The sequence below is a fragment of the Piliocolobus tephrosceles genome, chromosome 8 (assembly GCF_002776525.5).
Source record: "Piliocolobus tephrosceles isolate RC106 chromosome 8, ASM277652v3, whole genome shotgun sequence".
In the NCBI taxonomy this organism is placed as follows: Eukaryota; Metazoa; Chordata; class Mammalia; order Primates; family Cercopithecidae; genus Piliocolobus; species Piliocolobus tephrosceles.
Window position 1 is genome coordinate 49,418,354 of NC_045441.1, and position 22,702 is coordinate 49,441,055.

Genomic DNA, 22,702 nt, shown 5'->3' on the forward strand with positions numbered 1-22,702 from the left:
TCCTCAGCCTGCAGGGTGCCATTCTTGGTGTGATTGCCGTGGCCAGGCCGGGGCTGCACCATCACAGGCGTATGGACATGGGGTATCCCCAAAAGGCAATCACCGCCCAGAGAAGGCCGCCACATCCACTAGCAAAAGGATGGGGCAGAGTCAGGAAACAAGTGTCTGAGAACAGGAGAGCAGATGTGGGTTTAGGGTGGGCTGGGCCTTCATGGAGGCCCCCAGGCTCCTCTCAGTAATGGAGAAAAGAGATCACCAAGCTTTCTGTTCCTACAAGTGTGGGCAGTGCTCACCCCGTCAGAGACCCTCTAGGGGGAATCATGGGGGTGGGTGGTTCGTGGGGTTAGATGTGAACAGAGGCTGTTCCCCTTGAGAATCACAGGTTCTTGAAGGTTCAGCTGTGCTGTTCTGAATGGGAGGGGTCCACGGGATGCTCGTCAGCTTACCTGGGACTCTACTGAGCCTCTGCCAGCCCAGAATAATGAGGCGTGAACAGAGCCACCCAGACCAGGAGCCTGACCACTGGGCTTTCATCTCTGCACAGACACCTCAGCTTTGTGGCTCACTTGCCCTCTCTCACCTGAGTCTTCCCCCAGGTCACATGTGAGGCAGGGTGGGACGGGTAAGTGTCCTTCCTACCCAGCGTGCTAAGACGTTTTGAAGCTTAGCTGGGAAACAGGAGGAGAGGAACTTCCTCAATAAACTCCAGCCCAACTTTAACACTGACTCAGGGCAGAGGCGCCGCTAATGAAGATTTTCAGCAATGTCTCAAGAGACCAAGGTGACAATGGAAGGTGGACCCACGGGGGCATGGATGCCAGTGTCATGGAAATAGTGGGCCCGCCACTGAGACTGCACTTCCTTCCACTGACTTTGTCTCTCTCCCTGGTCCCATCCCTGGGAGCCACCTGCTCCTCTGTTCCCAGGCCCCTTTACAGAGAGCCAAATTCTATCCTGTAGATCTCTGCCTCGCTTCCTCTGGAGACCCTGTGCAGACCCCTGACCCTGTGGAAGACTGAATCTGGAGGCTTAGCCTCATCGGGAGCTGGAGGTGGAGGAGAGAGGGAAAGGGCCCTTGCTGCCATCCTGGGCCTTTGTGGTCTTGTGGCAACCCAAGGGATGGGCCCACAGGCTGGAACCCTTATCTCATTTACAGGTGTGGGAACTTTGAGAAGTAAAGGGTCAGTTAATGGCACAGCTGGCAGCATCACCCGAGGCTCCTGGCTCTCAGTCTAAGACTCTGTGCCTGCATCGTCTTCCCTGGACTGTGGGAGGGGGGGTAACAGGAGCTGCTCAGCTGTGTCTGCTGACTTAGAAAGAGAAGTGGCAAATGAGGCCCTAGATAGGCCCATACCAGCTGGGTGCTTGACTACCTGCTTCCCTCTCCCAGTGCAGCTGGCCTGGGCTGGGCTAAAGCAAGCCAGCTGTGCCTGGGCCAGACCCCTAGGCTGCTGAGATGGCAAGTCACAGCCACTGAGCTGTGAGGACAGTCATTCTGCCATGGACACCAAGCCTGAGAGCTGGGTGGGAGGGGCCCACATGGCACAGCTGAGAATGGGGGCCACACCCATGCCGCTGAAGAGCTGGGAGGTCTCCTGACCCTTGGTCCTATGTGCATCTCCTGCCCCTGCCCACTCACCCAGGGACCTTACCTACGTGTTCACGAAGGGCCAGGTGTGCAGGGAAAGAGGACAGGCCTCAGAAGGAGGGAGAGGTAATTAACCTGCTGGAAAGGTCTCCTGTGCCAGACCAGCCTCAACTGTATGGGTGGGGTGCTCACTTCCACCTGCCTCTTCCAGCTCCTGGAAGCTCTTCCACCAGGGCCTTTCTCACATGCAGTGTCACCTGGGGTAGCTGTGGGTAGGCTTGTGTCATTTAGGGGCACAGTTGCTGTGCACCTGCGGGGTCTGGAGCCCAGTTCTGGCCCTCAAAGTCCTTGCCGCCTGGAGAGGCAAGACAGGCGAGTGAAAAGCAGTTGGTGGGTATCCTTAGGAAGGGGAGGAGAGATGGGGCATTTCTGTCCCTGGGGTGAGTGAGATTATAGAGGAGGTGACATTTAGCAGGGCTCTGAGGGATAAGTGGGAAGGGTTTTGGCAGGCAGCAAGAACAAAGTAGGCAAAGGCCACTGGTGGGGGTTTGCAGGGATCAGTTGCAGAGGGTCTGGCTGCGGGGGAAGGAGCTGGACGTGGTGGGTGGCAGAAGGCAGCTTGGGAAGGGCTTTGGCCAGCTGCTGATGAGCCTGGGCCCCTGCTTTCCCTTCTTCCTCCTTGCAGGTCCCTCTTTCTCCGTCCTGCAGAGCCTTCCACCAACTCTCCCCCTGCCTCCTCGGCTCCCATCCTAGCCCTCTCCTCTTACTGCTTCGAGAACGGAAATAACTTTCACCCTCTAGCCTGTGGGGCGCTCTGCAGTTTGCAAGACCTGCTATGGTCTAGTCCCTTATTGCAGCAGCCCTTTGAGGTAATTATTGTTATCCCTGTCAGGGGATGACACACCGGAGACTCAGAAATGGAAAGCGATTTACCAAAGGTCACGCAAATGGGGCCTGACACCCGTTTGCACTGACTCATCGCCTACTCCCTCTTGGCCGTCCTGGGAAAACAGTTGATATCCGCTCTATTCAAATCCTCTTGAGATAGTCACAGCTCCATTTCAACTGCTTGGAGGTCTCGGTTTATTCTGGGTTCTTGGCTGTGATATGAGTGGTTGAGATGGCAGGAATCGTGACCTCTTGGTCATTGTTTTTTTTGTTTTGTTTTGTTTTTTGTTATTATGGTTGTTATAGTAGGGAAAAGGAAGTGACATTTACTGAATGCCAGTTGCCGTATATAGTTCATCTCATTCAGTTCTCACAGCAGTCTTTAATAGGAGGAGGGGTCATCGTAACTGTACTGCAAATGGGGAGACTGAGGCTCAGAGAGGGAAATAACTGATAAGTGTCAGTAATTGGATTTGATCGGGGCCCTCTGACTTTAGAGCCCAAGTTCTCTTGGTTGTACCACAGCTGCCCTTACACTATTGGTGGTGTCCTTAAAAGTCAACATAAACCCCACGAAAGGGCTGTTATCTCTGGAGGTCACTGCTGGTGGGTGGGGAAAGTGTGGTCAAGGGTCAGTTTCTGGGAAGGGCAAGCAGGACCTGGCCTGGTGGGACAGGGTTCCTCCAGGGCCTGGTGCCCTAGTGGTCAGGTGGAGGGGGGATGGCTGGTTGGGTCTCCCCAGGGTAAGTACTGCTTACTTCAGGCTTGATGTTTTCAATAGGGTCGTGGACCAGGCACACTTGTGCACATGGTAGGAGGCCCCTAGAGATTTCTTGCTCCAGTCCTCTGGTTTTCTAAGTGAAGACTGAGAGAGAGGTCAGGACGTGCCTGAGGTCACTCACCAGTCAGGGGTCAAGTGGACACTGGTGTTAGGTGAACGGCTGTGCCTGTAGGCTGGGACCTGGTCTCTAGGCCACTTGGACTTATTTTCCGTCTTCTTCAAAAACTTTTATACCACATGCCCAGATTCACACAGCGAGGCTTTTAGATGAAGGGGCGAGCTGTGCCTGAGCCAGCAATGGTGGAGGCTAGGGGCAGGGCTTTGGGACCCCAGGGCTTGCTTTGAGCTGGCTGGCCTGGCTGATCATCCCATATTTCTGGCCACAGCAGACACTGTGATGTTGGTACTAGGGACAGAGTCCTAGTCCTGCCTACTCTGTGTGACCACAAAACCGCAAGTCCTTTTTACTGACTGGACCTCAGTTTCCCCATCAGTAAAACAAAGATGGTGGTCTTACTCTCCTGGCTTTACAAGGCTTTTGAGAGAAAGATGCATTTGAAGGTGCCTGAGACTGTGCAGATTCAAGGCCCATGCACTGTGCAGCCTGCTCAGTGGCAGAGCCTCTTCGCCTTCTGGGATGTATGGACAGAGGGCAAGTGGAGAAGGGAAGCAGAGGGCCCTGAGTCTGGGCTGACGTCTGTCACTAACTCAGGGCCAGTTCTCTACTCTTTCTGGGCGTTCATCTTACCTTCTGCAAAATTCCGAGCCTTGCAAACTCTCGCAGCCCTGATATCCCCTTTGTTCTGTTTCTTAATACAACGTAGTATCTCAGGAACCTTCAGAGGGCGGACAGAGTTGGGAGGTTTGGTCCTTGCTGGCATCCTGGGCGAAGCTCTCTGTTCCTCTTCCTCTATCTTTGGGTGATACAGGCATCCCCGGAGACTGGATCATCACCCCAGACCCTTGGTTCAGGGTTCTGACCCTTCGCTCCCAGAATGCTGTGGAGGTTGGTGTTAGGGCAGCCAGAGCCAAGCCTATTCTGTGAGTTTCTGCCCCCTGGTCCAGCCCACTCCTCCTTTGTGCTTGTTGGACTGAAATCCCAGCAAGCTCTGCTCCCTGGAGGGGCCCCCAGTGTAGGACAGCTTCCATTTTGTCTGGTCCTGGGCCCTCCTGGCTCCTGTCATCCAGCTTGGTGCCTGGTTCCTCAGGCTGTGCAGAATTCTCTGAGGGCCCAGGGCTATGCAGCCCTCAGGAGTACATGAAGGAGACAGCCACCCATTAGACCGGATGGTTAAGTCAGTCCTGGGTAAGGGACAGTCACAGCTGTGGCTCAGGTGGCCCCTGCTCCTAGGATGCTGCATGTCCTTGGAGATCCAGGGGCTGATAGAAGAGAAGGATGGGACAAGCCTCCACACTGCCTTCAGCCCATATGATTAATGTAGTGGGCTTCTGCCTGTAATATTTCATTTGAAGAAAGGGCTCTGAATCTAAAAAGATGCTGGAGGCCACTTGTGTTGGTTTCTAGGGCTGCCATAATGACAGACATTTGTGTTTCACAGCCCTGGAGGCAAGAAGTCCAAGATCAAGGTGCCAGAGGGTTGGTACCTTGTCAGACCTCTCTCCCGGGCTTGCAGGTGGCCACTTTCTCACTGGGTCCACACAGCTCCTTCCCTGTGTGCTTCTTACAGGGCTCTGTTCAACAGAGTTTTCATCTCCCAGAGGGATTTACCTTGGGGTGGCTGAAAGGAACCATGTCCTAATGGCAGGCTTCCTAACATGACAGCAAGCTGGGAAGGAGGATGGAGACTTGGGAAGGTTTTCTGCCTCACGTGTGGCAGACCTCTGCTTACCGGGATACTGAATTGTTCTGGTGCCCAGCAGTGCTCAGCCCATTTCTTTCAGTTTGGGGAATGTCTTCAGCAAAGGAGGTGTTCACCTTGCACTTTCGGAAGGATCCCATTCTGAGGATGGAACCACAATGGTTCCATGGTACCTTCATCTTTCGCTTGTGAGTGTGCATCTTTGGTGTCCCTGTGTGTCCAGATTTCCTCTTCTTCCAAGTCAGATTGGATTAGGGCCCACCCTAATGGCCTCATTTTAACTTAGTCACCCCTTAAAAGGCTCTGTTTCCAAACACACATTCTGAGGTACTGGAGGTTAGGACGTCAACATATAAATTGTAAGGGGACACAGTTCATCCCATTACACCTCTCATCTTCTCCATGCCCCTCATGCTGCAGGAGGGGAGAGCGAGGCCACACAGCAGGCTGGGACTAGCCATGTGGATTACCTTCTCTCTGGCCAGTGCTGAGGCTGTTGTTCCTCTGCTCAAGGACTCCTCACACTCAGCTCTCCAGAGAATTCCCCTAGAGGGAGGTCTGGGCATCTAGATTTGCCAGAGTTGTAAATCTCTTAAACCATAAGCTACTCCTTGGCGTCTCTCTCTCTCGAATGCCCTGATGTGAAATGCAGATGTTCCTCCCTTTTAAGATTCCAGCGCACTGCTGAATTTCCCATCGTGTTTGCACCTAAGGATGCAATTACCATTTCCTCCCATTGTCCTTTCTGCCTGTCCCCCTGCTCCCAGCTGACGCAGGCTCTCGAGCCCGCTGGGTGAACACGAGGCTATGAGCTTATGAAGATAGGACTGCTTCTGAAAGCTCCAGGTGGCATGGGGCCAGTGATGCTTATCGGCACCCCCCCTTCAGGACCCTTTTGAGGTTATTTTCTTCTCTTCAGAAGATGCTTGTATATGCTGCGGAGAGCATTTCCATCAATTCTTCTGCCTGAGCTAGTGCCAGCTGAGTGCTATGCTCTGCTGTGAGTCACTCCCAGCTGGCTTCTTCCCAGGCCTGCTGGGCTATCTGTGGTGGGTGAGCCTCAACCACCCTTCCCCAAAGACCCCCAAGCCTTAGTGGTTCTCTGCAAGCTCCTGAAAGAGTAACCCCAGCTCATCTTCTCATGTGGATCTTAAACCTTCCGTGTTTGGCCATGGTTATTAAAACCAAAAGCAAGTGTTTTCCCCAAGTATTGTGGAGCTTGAGTTTCTAAACTTGTTTTGGAAGCAGACAGAGACCCAGGCGTGTATTTTAGGCTTGTAGGCTTATGGCAGATCTTAGATTTAAAGCATAAATTGAGACCAAGTTTCTCTTCTCTTCCGCTGAAAGGAAAAATAAATGTTCTGATTGCTAAGCCCTTCCTACCCCTGGGTTGCCTCTCTAAATCTTATACCTGGCCTCTCTCTTTGGGTGTGTTTGAAGGAAGGGAACCAGGCCCTGGACACAGTGCTGGGTGGCTGTGTGTGCTCCCCAGGGTCGTTTGTGCCTCCCAGAGTCAAGTGTACCTCTCAGAGTCGTGTGTGCCCACCAGGGTCGTGTGTACCCCCCAGGGCCATGTGTGCCCCCCAGGGTTGTGTGTATCCCCCTGAGTCATGTGTACCCCCAAGGGCTGCGTGTGACCCCAGGTTCAAGTGTGCCCCCCAGGGCTGTGTGTGCCCCCCAGGGTCATGTGCAGAGGTGAGGGGGACAGACCTGGGACCCAGGCTCCCTGGCCTCACCTTGCCCCACAGAGCCAGCTTCTCTGCACTTCTTCCCACATCTATAAAATAGAGCCAGGAATTCCCTCTTCACTTGGGACTGGGGGTTGCAGTTGCCACCTGCTGAGCACAGTGAGTAGAGAGCAGCTCCTTCCCTGTGTGCTCCTTACAGGGCTCCGTTCAACAGAGTTTTCGTCTCCCAGAGGGAGTTACCTTGGGGTGGCTAAAAGGAACCATGTCCTAATGGCAGGCTTCCTAGCATGACAGCAAGCCGGGAAGGAGGATGGAGACTTGGGAAGGTTTTCTGCCTCACGTGTGGCAGACCTCTGCTTACGGGGATACTAAATTGTTCTGGTGCCCAGCAGTGCTCAACCCATTTCTTTCAGTTTGGGGAATGTCTTCAGCAAAGGAGGTGTTCACCTTGCACCTTTTGAAGGACCCTATTCTGAGGCTGGAACCACAATGGTACCATGGGTTGGAGGCACAGGCCTCAGAGCCGGGCACCCTTGAGCAAGACATCCCTTCTCTGAGGCTTGGTTTTCTCAAAGGGTTTTAGGGAATAACGTGTGTACAGTGCCTGGTGCAGGAGCAGATGGTAGTGACTGTTACTGTATAATTCAAGGAAACATTAGAGTGTATTCCTCCCATTTTACAGGCTGGCAGACTGAGGCTCAGAGGTGGAAGAAGGTTCATCAGTCTTCACCATTGGTAGTGACAGTTGGGATGTGAATTCAGGACACTGGATTCCAAACCCAGAGTCCTCTCTTCTGTGTCACACTTCAGTTGCTGTTCTCTAGTGTAGGCAGAGCTCTGGTGAGACTGGAGTGGAGGCCATTGTCCAGAGAACGCAGTGAGCTCTACTTTAGGAGGCCTGGGCTCTAGCTCCATCCCTTCTGGGTGGGAGCTTCCTCCATGGAGGGCATAGAACAGAGCACTCAGGTTCCCACCAAATCTGGAATTCTGGGTCTTAGCCTGGAACCCAAGGGGAGCACCTGGTCACCTAGTGAGGTTTGCAACCTGGGTCAGGCAGAGCCGTGCTAACAATGCTTCTTCTTGTGTTTTCCAGCGTCCGCCAGGACTTTGATGTCCCCACCAGCCACCTGATTGGAGCACATGGCTACTGTACACAGGTCAGGGGCGCTGTGGGGCCCAGGTGGTCCTTCCCCCTCCTCTGTCCCTCCGAGAGGGAGGTGTCTTTCTCCCTCCTCTTGCCCACGAAAAAGGCACGTCTTTCTTGCCTCTGCCAACACTCTCCAAGCAGCTTTCACATGCCCACCTCTGCTGGTTTTCACTGTCATGTCACGGAGACCTAGAAAGAGAGTTCAGTTTCGTGTCTGTTTCTGGACAGCTTTCGGTGCACTGATCTATGTGCCCAGAGCTACAGAGGATGCAAAAGAGGCTGAACTCAGACCAAAGTGCTACACAGCCCAGAGCCCAGGACGCAGGGAGTAATGTCTCAGGCATGGGCCAGGGGACCCTGGGTCCAGTTGGGGAGATGATGGCTCTGGCCCCTTCTATGTTTGCACAAGGTGTTGTCTTTATAGCCACCCTTCCCTCTGCATCATTACAAAGGGGCCCTCAGTGGACCTCACGGGGACAGAGAAGATCCTGAGAACAGTTGCTTGTCATCGATCCTCTCAGTCACCCAGGTGACACCAGGGAAGGGACCTTTTCAAGATGTTACCTAGTGAACATCAAAACTGGGAGCTCAGCTCTACACCTGGCTTCTATCCATGCCTTTCTCCCCATGGTGAGGCCTCCCAGAGTGGCCACATAGGCCACAGTGAAATCTGGCTCTCAGCGCATGGGGGGGCCACAATGCATAGCATGGATGGGCTGGACAGAGCTGCACATCTTCTGGGTCCAACTGAGGACTCAGTTGTCCTGGGGGTCCCGGCTCACTTGCGTCCAGCTCTGGAAACCTACCTGGGCACCATACAAGGCAAGCTTGGGGCCTGTGGTTTGTCCAGGGCACCCACAGAGGGACTGGGGGGTTGGCTGCTGCCCACCACCCTAGAGGAAGGCCTCATGGGGAGTGGCTACTCTTCCGGTTGCCCAGGGTGGCCCCACTCTCACTCCAGGGACCTGCCTGCCCCATGGGAGCTTCCCCTTTTCTGGGGCAGAGAAGGATGCTGCCCAGGTGTGAGCAGTCAAGCAGGGTGCAGAGGAGCCCAGATCAGAGTCTGGGGCTGGGTCCCAAACCCTATTCTCTGTTTCACTCACAATATGAGCTGGGGCAGTCTTTTTCCCCTCCTGCGCATCAGCTTCCTCATTTGTACAAGAGGCATTTGGACTGGACCAGGGTTTCTTACACTTGGAATGAATCCCCTAGGGGTCTTGTTGAAGAGCAGGCTCAGATTCAGTGGGTCTGGGCTGAGGCCTGAGATTCTCAGTTTCTATCAGGCTCCCCAGGGAGGGGGATTCTGCTGGTTCACAGACCACACTGAGCAGGAAGGGACTGCTGAGCTTTGCCGTTGTATGACTTGTAAGTCTAGGAGCAGGGAGAGGCCCGATGCCCCTTCTCCACCACCTCAAGAAGGCTTCTTGCTATGAGGAAGGTTTTAGACACAGATTAGGGAGCAGGGGCTTTTATTCCTCTTGAAAAACCAGATGGGAAAACTCGAACTTGCTTGAAAAAGGCTATGCCTTTCTCAGCAGCTGCTGCCCCTGAGGTGCCGTATTTTACAGCAGACATTTCCTCCAAATTCTTGTGTCTCATTTCCTCTACAAGGACACAATAAGTCCCCTTTAGTATCTCCCTCCAGTGGAGGTCCCTCTGCGGCCATCAGAGGAGGCCTCTTTTACTATCACTGGGGCAGGGGTGTTGGTGTTAACTGAAGGATTTATTAACCCCCGATGTCATTTTCACAATTCAGGGGAAAACGTCTCTATAACCTCTGCCCTCCAGAGTTTACACTGGTCAAGGGCCGTTCTGGCCATTCCTACGTGCTCCACCATGGGAGTGATGCCTCCTTCTTGCCTCACAGGCAGCGCCAGCTGTGGCAGAAGGTGGATGAGACAGAGAGACCTGCCTGCCCTAATGCTGGGGCTGGGCTCGCTCAAATTCCTCCTCAGCAGGCCCTTAGAGGCCACCCTTCATCTTGAATCTGTGCCCAGGCAGATAGTACCATGAGGGTAACAGGACTGAGGGAAGAGGGAAGTCACATGGGACAGAGAGAGCCAGATGTAGGTGGAAGCTCAGCTCTGGCACTAATGGGCTATGTGGCTTGGGTAACCTGCCTGTGAGCCCCATTTTCTCCACTCCTAACAGGAGGTTGGACCCCTGGTTACCCTGTGTAAGGAAGGGACCTTCCAGCCATGTTGGTACACCAAAATGTGGGAGGCATGGGTTGCAGGTGACTGCTGGAGGAATGTTGCTCCACATGTCACTGTCTCCAAGTTCCAGGGTTGGCATGCTTGTTGGTTTGCCAGGTGTGTGGCCTGAGTCACAGGGCCACCAAATGCCTCATGCCACGCAGTAAGACGACGGCAGAGGCAGAGCTAGAACTCAGACTTGGGCTTCCTACTCCCACCTCTGTGCTTCTGTTCTGCTGCCTACTGAAGTACCTTCCTCGGCTTTCCCTGCCCTGTTAAAACCCCACCGTCACTGATGAAGTTCAAACAAGGCCTGGAGTTTAGTTATTGGTACTGCACCATGGTCAGTTTCCTGGTTGAGATAATGTGCTCTGGTTATGTAAGATGTTATCATTGGGGGAAGCTGGGTGAAGGGTACACAGGAACTCTCTGTACTATTTTTACAACTTCTTTTGAATCTAAAATTATTTCAAAATAAAAAGGTTTCTTTAAAAAACAACATCGTTTAAGACTCACCCAAATGTTACTTCTCCTTAAAGCTGCCCTGACTCGGTCATGTGGCCTTGAGTTCATCTGGCTCCAGAGTACTCCGTGTACACATTTTTACAGCCCCAGCCACATCCTGCATTGTGAGTCAACGTGCAGGCATGCACCTGACTCCCCAGTCTAGACGCAAAGCACATGTCAAGAGCCATATCTCACCCTCTCACCAGTGCCCCCAGTAGCCTACAGCACAGGACAGGGTCCTGTGAATGGTTAGTACTCAATGAGTGCTTGTGGAATAAAGGTGGATGGGTGCCTGGAGTCACCTTGATGAGAAAAGATGGTGCCTTTCCCACAGGGCTTGTGGGAATATTGAAGTCACAGTCTCCTCTGCTCTCAGGCTGTCTTCCTCCTTGCTTTCCTTCCTTTTCCAACCTTTTTCTCTTTCCCCCGTCTCCTCTCCACCCTTTCAGTAACTGATTCAGACTTGATGAGCCTTTCCCCTTTCTCTCATCTGCAGGAACTTGTCAATCTGCTCCTGACTGGGAAAGCTGTGTCCAACGTTTTCAACGACGTGGTTGAGCTGGATTCTGGGGATGGGAACATCACACTTCTCAGAGGCATTGCTGCACGCAGTGATATTGGCTTCTTATCTCTCTTTGAGCATTACAACGTGTGCCAGGTACCCAGATGCTCACGTTCACCACAAGTAGGGGAGCCTGGCTCCCTGGAGCAATGAGAAGGAGGGAAGAGGGGAAGGAAAGTTGGACTCCACTTCTCAGAGCTGGCTGAAATTCGGGTCCAGTTGGAATCACAGAGGGCTTGGGAAGAAGTACAGCTTCTCTGCTGTGGCTACAGGCCTGTAATTCAGACCCAAAGCCAGCTGATACCGTGTTCTGGGGAAGATTGTTTGAAAAGGACTTTGAGGGATTTCCACTGTGATTGTGGGTCACAGTGGCTGCAGCTGGTGTCTGTGTGGTGGGGGAGCCTTCCCAAGGGACAGGAACTTAAGGTCTTAGGCCTTGTGTTAGTTTCCTAGGGCTGCCTAACAAAGTACCACAGACTGGGTGGCTTGAAACAACAGAAACTTACTGTCTCACAGTTCTGGAGGCTGGAAGTCTAAGATCAAGGTGTCAGAAAGGCCATGGTCCCTCCAAAACCCGTAAGGAGAATCCTTCCTTGTTTCTTCTAGCTCTTGGTGTTTTCCGGCAATCCTTGGCGTTCCTTGACCGTATGGTGATGCTTCTATAGATGTATCACTCCAGTCTCTGCCTCCATCCATCATCATAGGGCCACCTTCTCCCTGTGTGTCTTTTCTTATACAGACCTCAGTCATATTGGATTAATTGGATTAAAGGCCCACCCTACTCCCGTATGACCTCGTCTTAACTAATTATGCCTGCAACAACCCTGTGTCCAAATACAGTAACATTCTGAGGTACTGGGGGCTAGGATTCAACATATCTTTTTGGACGCACAGTTCAACCCATAGTAGGCCTCACACATCCTGTTTGCTGTCGTGTGGTCCCTCTGCATCCTGTGTCACTGCAGCCAGGGGCTCAGAAAGGGCTGGGCCGCCAGGTAAAACTGGACAGGGCATGGGTGACTGTACCTCTGGGGCATGTGGCCAGGGACTGAGGGAGCTGGGCAGAGGAGCACTGGACCCTGCCTTCTTGTTCTAGCTGCCATGGAAACTTTCTCTGAGCGTTGCTTTCCATGGCTTCAGAGAGTCCATTGTTCTGTGGTTGATTAAATGGGAAGGGTTGTCCTGAGGGGCAGCAGGAGTGCTTTTCACAGTGACCACGCCCTGCGAAGATTCTTGGAGGGTCTGGATGAAGCCTCATTCACCACATATCCTCAGAACCAGGACACAGAGATTGACTCAGTGGGGCCAGGCAGATGGTGCCAGGCGATTCTACTCTGGATTTTCAGGGTGGAAAAAGACTAGGGTTTTAAGCCAGGACTCAGTTTTACCCACCCTTCCCATATGTTGAGGTGTGCTGTGTCTTGCTAATGACCCATGTGGTGCAGCCCCCTCCCCAGATCCCCTCTCTGGGTGATACCCCCCGGAACACCAAAAGCAGACTTCTGGGTCCCAAAGACTTGGGGTAAGAAAGAATGAGAGTGCCTACTTCCTGGCTGTGCTGGTGTCAGGAGGGAGCCCAGGAATGTGGCTGGTGAGAAGCACCAGGGCTCTCGAGCACCAAACCCTGGGTGTGCTCTGAAAGTATTCAGCTCAAAATTCCACGGGCCAAGAGAGGTAACCTTGGCCAGGTTCATGGAATTCCCAGGCTCACCAAGAGCTCTGGTTTCATTCTTGGGTCGAGGGCGTTGGTCAGAGAGTAAACTATTTTCCTGTGGTCTGTGCAGGGGGGTACTTGATGGGAAAACCAGTTGAGGTTATCCTTCCCTTGGAATAAAATGACTGTTGAAGAAATTCAGGCCCTACAACCATCTCCCCTCCTCGTGGGCTTCTTGGATCCACATAGACCCTCGGCTGTTCTGTGCTCAGTTGAGGACTGGGAGTTTTGTTTCCCTGCAGTAGGTGGATGCTTCCTTCCTCTGCTTTGCAACTACAAGCTCACTAAGGAAGGAGCCCTGGCCTCCTCTTCTCCTCCATGAGCTCACTGAGGGCTGGGCCTCAACCCTGCCTTCCGCTGAAGGCTCAGAGCCCGGCAGCTCAGACAAAGCCCTTCCCTCTTCTTCTTCTCCTTTTTTTTTTTTTTTTTTTTTTTAAGACAAGGTCTCACTCTGTCACCCATGCTGGAGTGATCTCGGCTCATTGCAACCTCTGCCTCCTGGGTTCAAGCAATTCTTCTGCCTCAGCCTCCTGAGTAGCTGGGATTACGGGGGCATGCTAATTTTGTTTTTTAAGTAGAGATGGGGTTTCACCATATTGGCAAGGCTGGTCTTGAACTCCTGACCTCAAGGGATCCACCCATCTCAGCCTTACAAAGTGCTAGGATTACAGGCGTGAGCCACTGCGCCCAGCCCCTTCCCTCTTCTTTAACACCACCTTCCATCCCTTCTGTCCCCAAGTCCCTTGGGCCCTACACAATTAGCCACATTGGACATAGAAGGAGTCCAAGGTAGTCCAGCACCCAAGCCCAGACCTGGACTCAGAGCCAGGGCCCCTGCTCTGGCCTGGCCTGGCCTGGCCCTCTCCTCAGGCAGCACAGATACAGCCACGGGGAAGACTGGCATTTGGAACAGCCTGGGCCATGACGTCCACAGCATTCACTCACTAGCAGGTGAAGCCCCTCGCTGGCAGCCTGTCTCCAGGCTTCTCACTGCAGCCTGGGGTTCTGGGGCCCTCACTGAGTATGTGGGAGGAGGAGGTCCTACCTAAAAGTGAGCTGCCCAGATGACCCCTACTCAGGTTGTGCCTGGGGAAACAGATGAAACTCTGTGCCAGAGAAACTCACCCCCTGCCATAAGTAACTGGCCCGGCCTGGTTGTGTCCTATAGGACCTCCATGGGCTATCTGTGACCCCACCAGGCTGGTCTTGCCCATCTGACTTCCAGCTCGCTCCCTCAGTCCCACAGCTGGCCCAGGACAAGGCTCACCGGCGAGGGGTGGACTGCATTCTAGGCTGCAGTTGGAGGTCACGTCCCTTCAGGCTCGTGGTCATGGTGGTGATGGGGGACTGACAGTCCAGGAGGGATGGGGTGGGACAGGGAGTTTAGCCTCAGCACTTCTTTCAAGACCTGTAAGGCATGTTCACTGCCGTCTTCATGAAGGGACCCACAAAGGAAAACTGCCTGACAGGCAGAGTTGTGAAAGCTCCCTCCTCCTCCTATCCTCCCCAGCTCAGAGGTGGCCACCATCCACCCATTTACTCAACCAGGAGCATGTCCTCTCCATCAGGAGGACATGTGCCTCCCCCTGAAGTTGTTTCTCAAGCCCATCCACTTTCATGGGTCAGAGCCACCGGCATCGCTGATTTTGACACCTGTGACAGCCCAGCCAAATTCAGCTCCTGTCGCCATTGCTTTCCCCCTATCCAATCCTGTCCCTTCACTGAAGCCAGTGTGATCTTTAAAAATACACGCACGATCATATCATTCCTTTTCTCTGGACCCTCAGTGGTTTTCCAGTCCTCCGAGACTGTTGTGAGCTGAACTATGTCTCCCTTTCCTGTGTTGAAACCCTGACCCCCAGTACCTCAGGATGTATTAATAACTGTATTTGGCCTTTAAGGAAATGATTAAGGTAAAATGAGGCCACTAGGGTGGGTCCCAATCCAGTGTGGCTGGCATCCTCCTAAGCAGAGGAGGTTAGGACACAGGTCACACAGCAGGAAGGCCTTCTGAAGGCACGGAGAAGGCAACCACCTACAAGCTCGGGGGCAAGGCCTTCAGAAACAACCCTGGTGACAACTCGGACCTCCAGCCTCCAGAACTGTGAGATAATAAATGTCTGCTGTCTGAGCTGCCCAGTCCGTGGTATTTGTTATGGCAGCCCAAGCAGACTAATGCAGAAACTAAAATCCAAAACTTCCCACCACCCCCAACGCCCTGCCGGACCTGCACCTGCCTTCCTCTCCCACCTCAGCCTGCGCTACTCTCTCCTGCAGGCTGGGGCTTCTCTTGGGCTCTCTCCCACCTCCCGGCCTTTGTGCACGCTGCACCCTCCACTGCCCAGCTTTTGCCTCTCATCGTTTTGACTTAAATGTTACTTCCTAAATGGCAGCCTTTCCTGCCCTCATAACCCCATCTAAGTAGGGGGTGCTTCTCATTGTCCCCTCCATACCTTGTCAGTCACCATCAGGGTATCTTTATTCTTTCCTTCATAGGGCCTCTTCTGGATTTTAAGCATCACATTTCATTGCCTTTAAGATGCAAACTTGACCACATTTGAGCACTTCTGAAATTTTGATGCATTATTACAGTTGATGGTGTGTCAGACTTTGACACACCTGCTTTTTCTTTCTTTCTTAGTGATACAAAAAATAAATGGCGGGCCAGGTGCGGTGGCGCAAGCCTGTAATCCCAGCACTTTGGGAGGCCGAGACGGGCGGATCACGAGGTCAGGAGATCAAGAACATCCTGGCTAACACAGTGAAACCCCCTCTCTACTAAAAAATACAAAACACTAGCCGGGCGAGGTGGCGGGCGCCTGTAGTCCCAGCTACTCGGGAGGCTGAGGCAGGAGAATGGTGTAAACCCGGGAGGCGGAGCTTGCAGTGACCTGAGATCCGGCCACTGCACTCCAGCCTGGGCAACACAGCGAGACTCTGTCTCAAAAAATAAATAAATAAAAATAAATAAATAAATAAATAGCGAATCTGAGGGCATCCTGGATTCAATAAAGTACAGTGGAAATGTACGGGTTTGATTATTTAGTTCATGTGTCATCCCCATCAATCTGGTAAGCTCCATAAGGACAGCACTGTTCTTATTGTCTCTAGCACTGTGTCCCCATTGCTGTCCTTAGAAATGCCACACTATAAATTCTGTCCTTAGAAATGCCACAGCATAACTCGAGGCAAGTAAATGCTAATCCTTTTAAGTGAGTGCTTCTAACCTGGCTGTCCATGGATGGCTTTAGGCCATTCACAACCCCCACCCTAGAAGATTAAGTAATCCCTGATTGTGCTACATGTTCCCCCACCAGGACAAAGCCTCAGACTGTGCTGTAGGAAATGTGGCCCTCCCCCGCCAGCACCTCCCCCACCCCCCCAACCCCCGCCCCGCCCCGCCAACTCCAGCCTCACCCCAAGCCTTTGGTTACCCAAGAATTTAAAGGAAGTGAATTTCATTTCTGGAAAATGTCACCCACTTGGAAAGAGGCTCCTGAATGAGGAAACTCATTTATAAACTCTTCGGGCAGCTTTTTTCCCTTAATCTCTCGACTGTTATTTCTGCGTGGCAAGCTGCGCTTTTGTCCCTCTGTTGGAAAATTCAGGGTGGCTGATTGTGCAAAGTCCTGTTCCCTGGTCAGCTTCGGGGCTCTCTCCTTGCCGTGAATGAATACTGGGTCCCTGTGTCAGGGTTCCCTGTTCCTGGCGATGCCCTCACCAGAAAAGCCTCTTTGAAGCATGGAATGGAAGCCAAGTTTACGTGGGGGTTAGGCACGTCCAGCCACGTCCTGTAAGACATCTAATTCCCCCATACTTCACTAAGGAATGAGTTCTGCAGTCCACTTGAATGGCACACAGGGCTGGGGTGAGGCCTCGGTGTTGGGGGAGGGGACACTTGAACCTTAAGAAGGACAAGTGCATTGTAAAGATTGTCCCCCTACCTTCTGGAGGAGGCAGCTTTAAATGTGCAGGAATTTCACTGGGGACCTGGTTCAGGACCTTCAGAGCACAGCCCCGCTGTCAGAGACATCCCAGACCAAGATGGGAGCTGCTCGACCACTCTCCTGTGAAGGGTTCTGGAAAAAGCATGCCCTTCTCCCCACTGGAAAAATAATTCCCATTCTTTCTTTAATCCACAGGCTGTAGCTGTAAATACCTGAGCATGCAAACATCTCCCTGGGGCTGGTGGGGATTAGGCCAGAATCAGCCTGGCCCATGGCACGTACATAGCTGAATAAACCAGGGCCCAGGGTCAGGAGAGGCGCCGCCCAAGGAGTGTCAGGGGCTGGGGGAAAGTGCTTGAAGGCCAGGCATTCAGGGGCTTCACAGGGGGCCCTTGTCACTTCTCTTCCCATTACAGGCAAGATGCTAGCAATGTGCTGAGGGCCCCGGTGCTTATTCCTCCTTATCTGTCTTCCACAAACACGCTTCCACCATGAAATTCCCCTGCTCTGAATGCTCCCTATCCAAGTGTTGCTGCAAGCTCAGTGCCCTGCTGCACCCTGAATTTCTCTGGCCCTCCATTCCTGGCACCCCCCCAGACTTCTCACTCAGACCTTTCCCTCCTGGCTCCCCAGGGCTCCATTCCTCCCTGTCTCTACCGTACAGTTCTAGTTCAAGTCCTGCTTCATCCATGAGAAATTTCATTCGTCCAACATTTACTTACCTCGGGCTCCTGGAACTTAAGGGTGTGATCTGTCGAGCATGAGGCAGAGGTGCTGCGGCTGAGGTGGGTGGGCACCTAGTAATGTGCTCCCTGGGAGCTGGAAGGAGGAAACTATTTCTGCTCCAACAAGGGATTTGGGAGATGCAAGCTGTCCAAGGGTAAGCAAGCTCTAGGCTAGTGGACAAGCTGAATTTGTCTGAGGGGTGTGGGAAGAACTGGTTAGGAAGTCACTGCCATGGTACATGTTGGAGGCTGAGCAGATGTCAAGAGGAAAGGCTGGCAGTAGGGGAGCTCTTGGATGCAGAATGAGCAGTACTGGGAACCACTAGATATGGGGGAGGAGGGGGCGAGTGATACCGGGTCTCGGGTCTGTATGGCAGAGGCCCTGCGAGCAGCAGCAGGTGGGGTGGCAGGGCGGGGATGGCCCTGGGAAACAGCCTGGTGGCCTGAGCAGCATGGGGGGCTCCCAGCATCAGACACAGACGTGATCTTCAGCAGGGCCCCTCTGAGGTCAGCCCTGCCTTGGGTCAGACAGAAAAATGCCCTGGCCCGTTTCCCTGGGGATGGCACTTCACATCAGGCCTCTCCCTCATCCAGGTTGGCTGCTTCCTGAAGACCCCGAGGTTCCCCATCTGGGTGGTGTGCAGCGAGAGTCACTTCAGCGTCCTCTTTAGCCTGCAGCTGGGGCTCCTGCGTGACTGGAGGACTGAGAGGCTCTTTGACTTGTACTACTACGATGGCCTGGCCAACCAGCAGGAGCAGATCCGGCTGACCATTGGTGCGGGCCCTCCCCTCCTTCCCCAGGGAGCCTCCAGGCTGATCACAGAAACCAGCATTCATATCCACCATCCCCCATGACAGAGAGTAGTGCACACTCCAGTGTCCAGACTGAGGGATCAGAGAGCCAATGCCCGCAGGGCCTCCCTGCAGGAGGCGGCCAGAGCTGGGCCTTGAGCAGTGGGTGGCATTAAGGGTGTTGGGTAAAGCCTATACCACATGGTGAAGAGCCCTGAATACTATGCTGACCAGCTTGGATGTATTCTTCAGGCAGTGAGGAGCCATGGAAGGTTTTAGAATCGGGGTGGTGAGATCAGAAGTGTTTTTAGAAAGAGTATTGTGGTAGCGGAAGTGGGACTTGGGTGGGGACCAGTGAGTTGTGCAGGTGAGAACGGATGTCAGGGATGAGGGTGGGTCCAGTTGAGATGGAGAGGAGGGGACAGGGACTAGAAGGGGTCGGGTCCCGGGAGCGGTCTGTGCTGACCTCAGGGTGAGTGCAGGGCCCTGGGTGACGTGTGGTGTGCCTCTCTGCTCCTTCCCAGATACCACCCAAACCATCTCTGATGACACAGACAACGACCTTGTCCCACCCCTCGAGCTCTGCATCAGAACCAAGTGAGTCAAGCCCCTCTCTGGCTTTGAGCCTCACCCCAAATAGCTTTGAGAAGCCATGGTTGGGGGCGGTCAGGCCTGCAGGAAGACGGATGGGTTCCTGACCACCCTGATTCAAAGGGGTGTGGTGATTGGAAAGACACAGGTTTCTCCACTTGTGGTCACTGGGGCCAAGTTCAGGAGTGTGTGGTCTGCAGTGGTGATGCGTCTTTAGGCAGCTTCTGAGGCTGCCCTCATGGTGGGGGGTGGGGACTACATAGGTACCTCTTGAAGCCCCTCCTCCCTCAAGGCAGCAGCAGCCAGATGTGGCAAGTACCATTAGGCCCGAAGGAGGCAGGACAGGGGTGCTTACCTGAGGGTGGGGAAGGCTTGAGGAGGATGGGAAGCTGGGAGCCCTGGCCCAGCCTGGGGGTGGTGGGAGGTGCTGCCTGGAGCGGCACCCTCTGCTTGCGGAGGAGCTGGAGGAGCAGCTCGGCCACTCTGAGCACTGAGCAGCATGCCTGTGGCCTCAGAGGCAAGTGGGACCTTCAACTTCTCAGACCCAGCCCCTCTGTATTTAAGGGGAGGCTGAGGCTCAGGCTAGGGGAGGGGAATGTTCAGTAACTGGGGTGAGTTGGGGCTCACCTCCTTGCTGTGTTCTCTGAGCGGACCCCTGGGCTGGTGGGGCCATAACTGTCAGAAGTGCTCCCCTTGCCCTGGCAGGCCCTTCACAAAGCCCTTGGGGAATGATCCAGAGGCCTCAGCATGCATGAGAGGAGTAGCTCAGGAAGCAGAGGCCTGGATCCTAGTCCGTTCTGGAGGAGCAGTGGAACTGGTAGCATTTATGAGCGTGGGCTCTGGAGAGAAGTTGCCTGGGTTCCAGCCCTGGTGTTGCCGCTTCTTGGTGTGAGCCACTGGACCTCACCTTCCTGCACCCCACTTTGTCATCTGTAAAATGGGAGTGATGCATACCTTGCTCACCAGACCTTGTGAAGAGTGTTTGGGACATTACTAAGTGCTCTATGGTGTTTGTGCTCACGATCATGACCTCAGCCACTCCTGATTTGGTGTGATCTCAGAGAATCTCCATTTCTCTGCCTGTGAAATGGTTGGGGTTGTGGCAGGGGGATGGAAAATGGCGAGGCCTCACAATGCTTACTGCCTGAGATCCACGGGCCACAGTGTGCTTAGGGTTGATGCCCACCACAGGCAAGCGAACCTTTGAGAGGAGATGCAGAGAAAGAGAGCCGTTCACATGGTGGAAACACCAGGAAGGGGAAGTGGGAGGAGCACAGAGACATCCTCGACGTGCTTTGTCCGTCCGTCCATCCACCTGCCCGCCCCCTGAGGCAGGGATGAAGCATTCTTGCAGGGTCATGTGCCGGTGCTTCTTTCGTCGGGAGGATTAAGGGCACCTGCAGGTCGCTTTCCTTTCATGTACAAAGGGCCACTCATTCAAAGTGATGAGAGAAAGGCAGCAGTGGGGACAGGAGGTGACACTAGCCTTGGCATCTGTACAGGACAGCGTGGGAGGCCACAGGGCATCCTTCCTGCAGGCGGGCCTGTTGAGCAGGGCTCCGACACCCTGGACACAGCCTCTGCTTGCCCCTGGACTCCCAGGACCCTCTCTGAAGGCCTCCGTCTGACTCTGTGTCTCTGTATCACTCCCAGTGGGTGGCCCACCACCTGACACCTCTCCACTGCCTCTTCTGGAGTAACTCCTTTTTCCCCAGAAATCTTTATTCCACTGCATGACTCACCAAGCACCTCCCAGTGTGGGCCCAGGATTGGACTTCTTGGGCTCAGCGCTAATTGACAATTGTTTGAGACTGACCTGGGGCTTTGGACTGCGTGGAGCTCAGTCCACGCAGAGTGAGAGTCTTAGTGTGTGGAGACGGGCCTGAAGCTCCTCTTCCTCTTCTGTTGGCTGCCTCCATCTCCCAGGACTTCCTTCCCCCGCCTCTTGGCCACTTGTAAGCAGGTGACAGTGAGGTGATGTGGGAAGCAGAGAGACTGCATGATCTGAGCCAGGGCCCTGCCCTTCTCTGCCATCACATCTGCTCAGTGTTGTGTGAGCTTGGACAAGGCTGAGCCCCAGCATCTCCTCGAGCAGTCATGGATGGAAAATAATTCTATCTGTGCAGCACACAGGGGCTGAGGGGAGCCCATATGCATTTGTGGCTCATGCATGGGGAAAGTTTGCTCCAAAGCAGTGGCTTCAAGCTTCAGGGGCATCAGAGTCACCTGGAGAATATGTTAAAACACAGATCACCACCTGCAATCCCAGCACTTTGGAAGGCAGAGGCGGGCACATCACCTGAGGTCGGGAGTTTGAGACCAGCCTGACCAACATGGAGAAACCCCATCTCTATTAAAAATACAGAATTAACCGGGCGTGGTGACGCATGCCTGTAATCCCAGCTACTCGGGAGGCTGAGGCAGGAGAATCGCTTGGAACCCAGGAGGCGGAGGTTGCAGTGAGCCAAGATCATGCCATTGCACTCCAGCCTGGGCAACAAGAGGGAAACTCTGTCTCAAAAAACACGCAAAAACACAAAACCAAAAAACATAAATCGCCATGCCCCACACCCAGGGCTTCTGAGCTTTTTATTCAGTAGGTCCAGGGCAGGGCCCAAGAATTTGTATTTTTAAGGAGTCCCTGAGTGATGCTGATACTGCTGGTCCCGGTACCACACTTTGAGAACCAGGTAAGGGCAGTACCCACCCCCGCCTCAAAACCCTGCTGCCTTGTGAGAGTTGGGTATCAAGTGAGGCATTGATTCTCTGGCCTACCATAGGCACTGGGCCGGGGGAACCTTCTTCCTAGCTCCATTAGCTATCCCCTCATCCCCAGGTCTGTGTCCCATGTCTACTAGAATTTTGCTGACACCAGCTGCCTGCCTGTTCCACTTCCCACATCAATCCCCTATCATGGCGGGTCCACCTGGGCAGTTATTCCTAGAAAAGCTAGGAATGGGTGAGTGGAGAGTGAGAACACTGCCCCCATACCCGTCAGGTAACATACCACTGCAATGGGAGACAGCAGGCCCAGCCTCGCAGAATCCTAGTCCAAGGGGTCTGATTACAAAGGCTTGCGTTCTGTTTCCATCCCAGAATTTCAAACAGCCCAAAGGGACAGACTATGGAAAGTGGCCTCCAAGGTCAGTGAGGACCCACTTCCAGTGGGCCTGGCCTCTTACGGGTAAGTCCTGCTGTCTGTAGGAAGGCCCCACCGTGTCAGGAAGGAGATGCACATGACGTCGCAGCATGAGCTCAGGTCATTTCAAAGGCTGCAGTCAGAACCCAAGCTCCTGATAAAAGGCAGCTGTGTGCCCACAGCATCTTGTCCATCTTGCTCGGTGGGTGGGGCTGCAGGGTAGGCCAGCCTGGTGGGCAGGCAGAACTCCCCTACATCAGGTCAACCCTCATAGAACCCCTGGTCTGGATACCGTGGAGGAAACAGCTGAGCAGGACTTGGCTCCTGCTCTCAAGAGAGTTTGCCATCAGCCAAAAGTCAAGTTCGGAATCAACCCTGTCACAGTCCAGGGAAAGACGCACCACCCACCCTTAAACCCAGCTCTGATGCCCTGCAAGAACCCCCGAGCCACACAGCTGACTGTCTGGCAGCTTGCTTGACTCTACAGAAAGGCCTTTGGGCACCCCCTGTTATCACCTCTTCTTTTACAGACAGTGAGATGGAGGCCTCTAGAACAGAGGTCTGTGTCCCAGCCACTCTTTCAGTCACAAGCTCCAGGAACTGTGGCTTATGCTTTTG

At 53.7% G+C, this 22,702-nt stretch overlaps 1 protein-coding gene across 1 annotated transcript in view; it reads left to right on the top strand.

The window, feature by feature from the left end:
* MINDY4 (MINDY lysine 48 deubiquitinase 4) overlaps positions 1–22,702 on the top strand; it is a 132,858-nt gene that overhangs the window by 104,475 nt on the left and 5,681 nt on the right. Inside the window, exons 14-17 of the mRNA XM_023186026.2 lie at positions 7,859–7,922; positions 11,111–11,272; positions 18,157–18,337; positions 18,879–18,951. Coding sequence (XP_023041794.1) covers positions 7,859–7,922; positions 11,111–11,272; positions 18,157–18,337; positions 18,879–18,951 — 480 coding nt within the window. The remainder of the gene's footprint in view (positions 1–7,858; positions 7,923–11,110; positions 11,273–18,156; positions 18,338–18,878; positions 18,952–22,702) is intronic.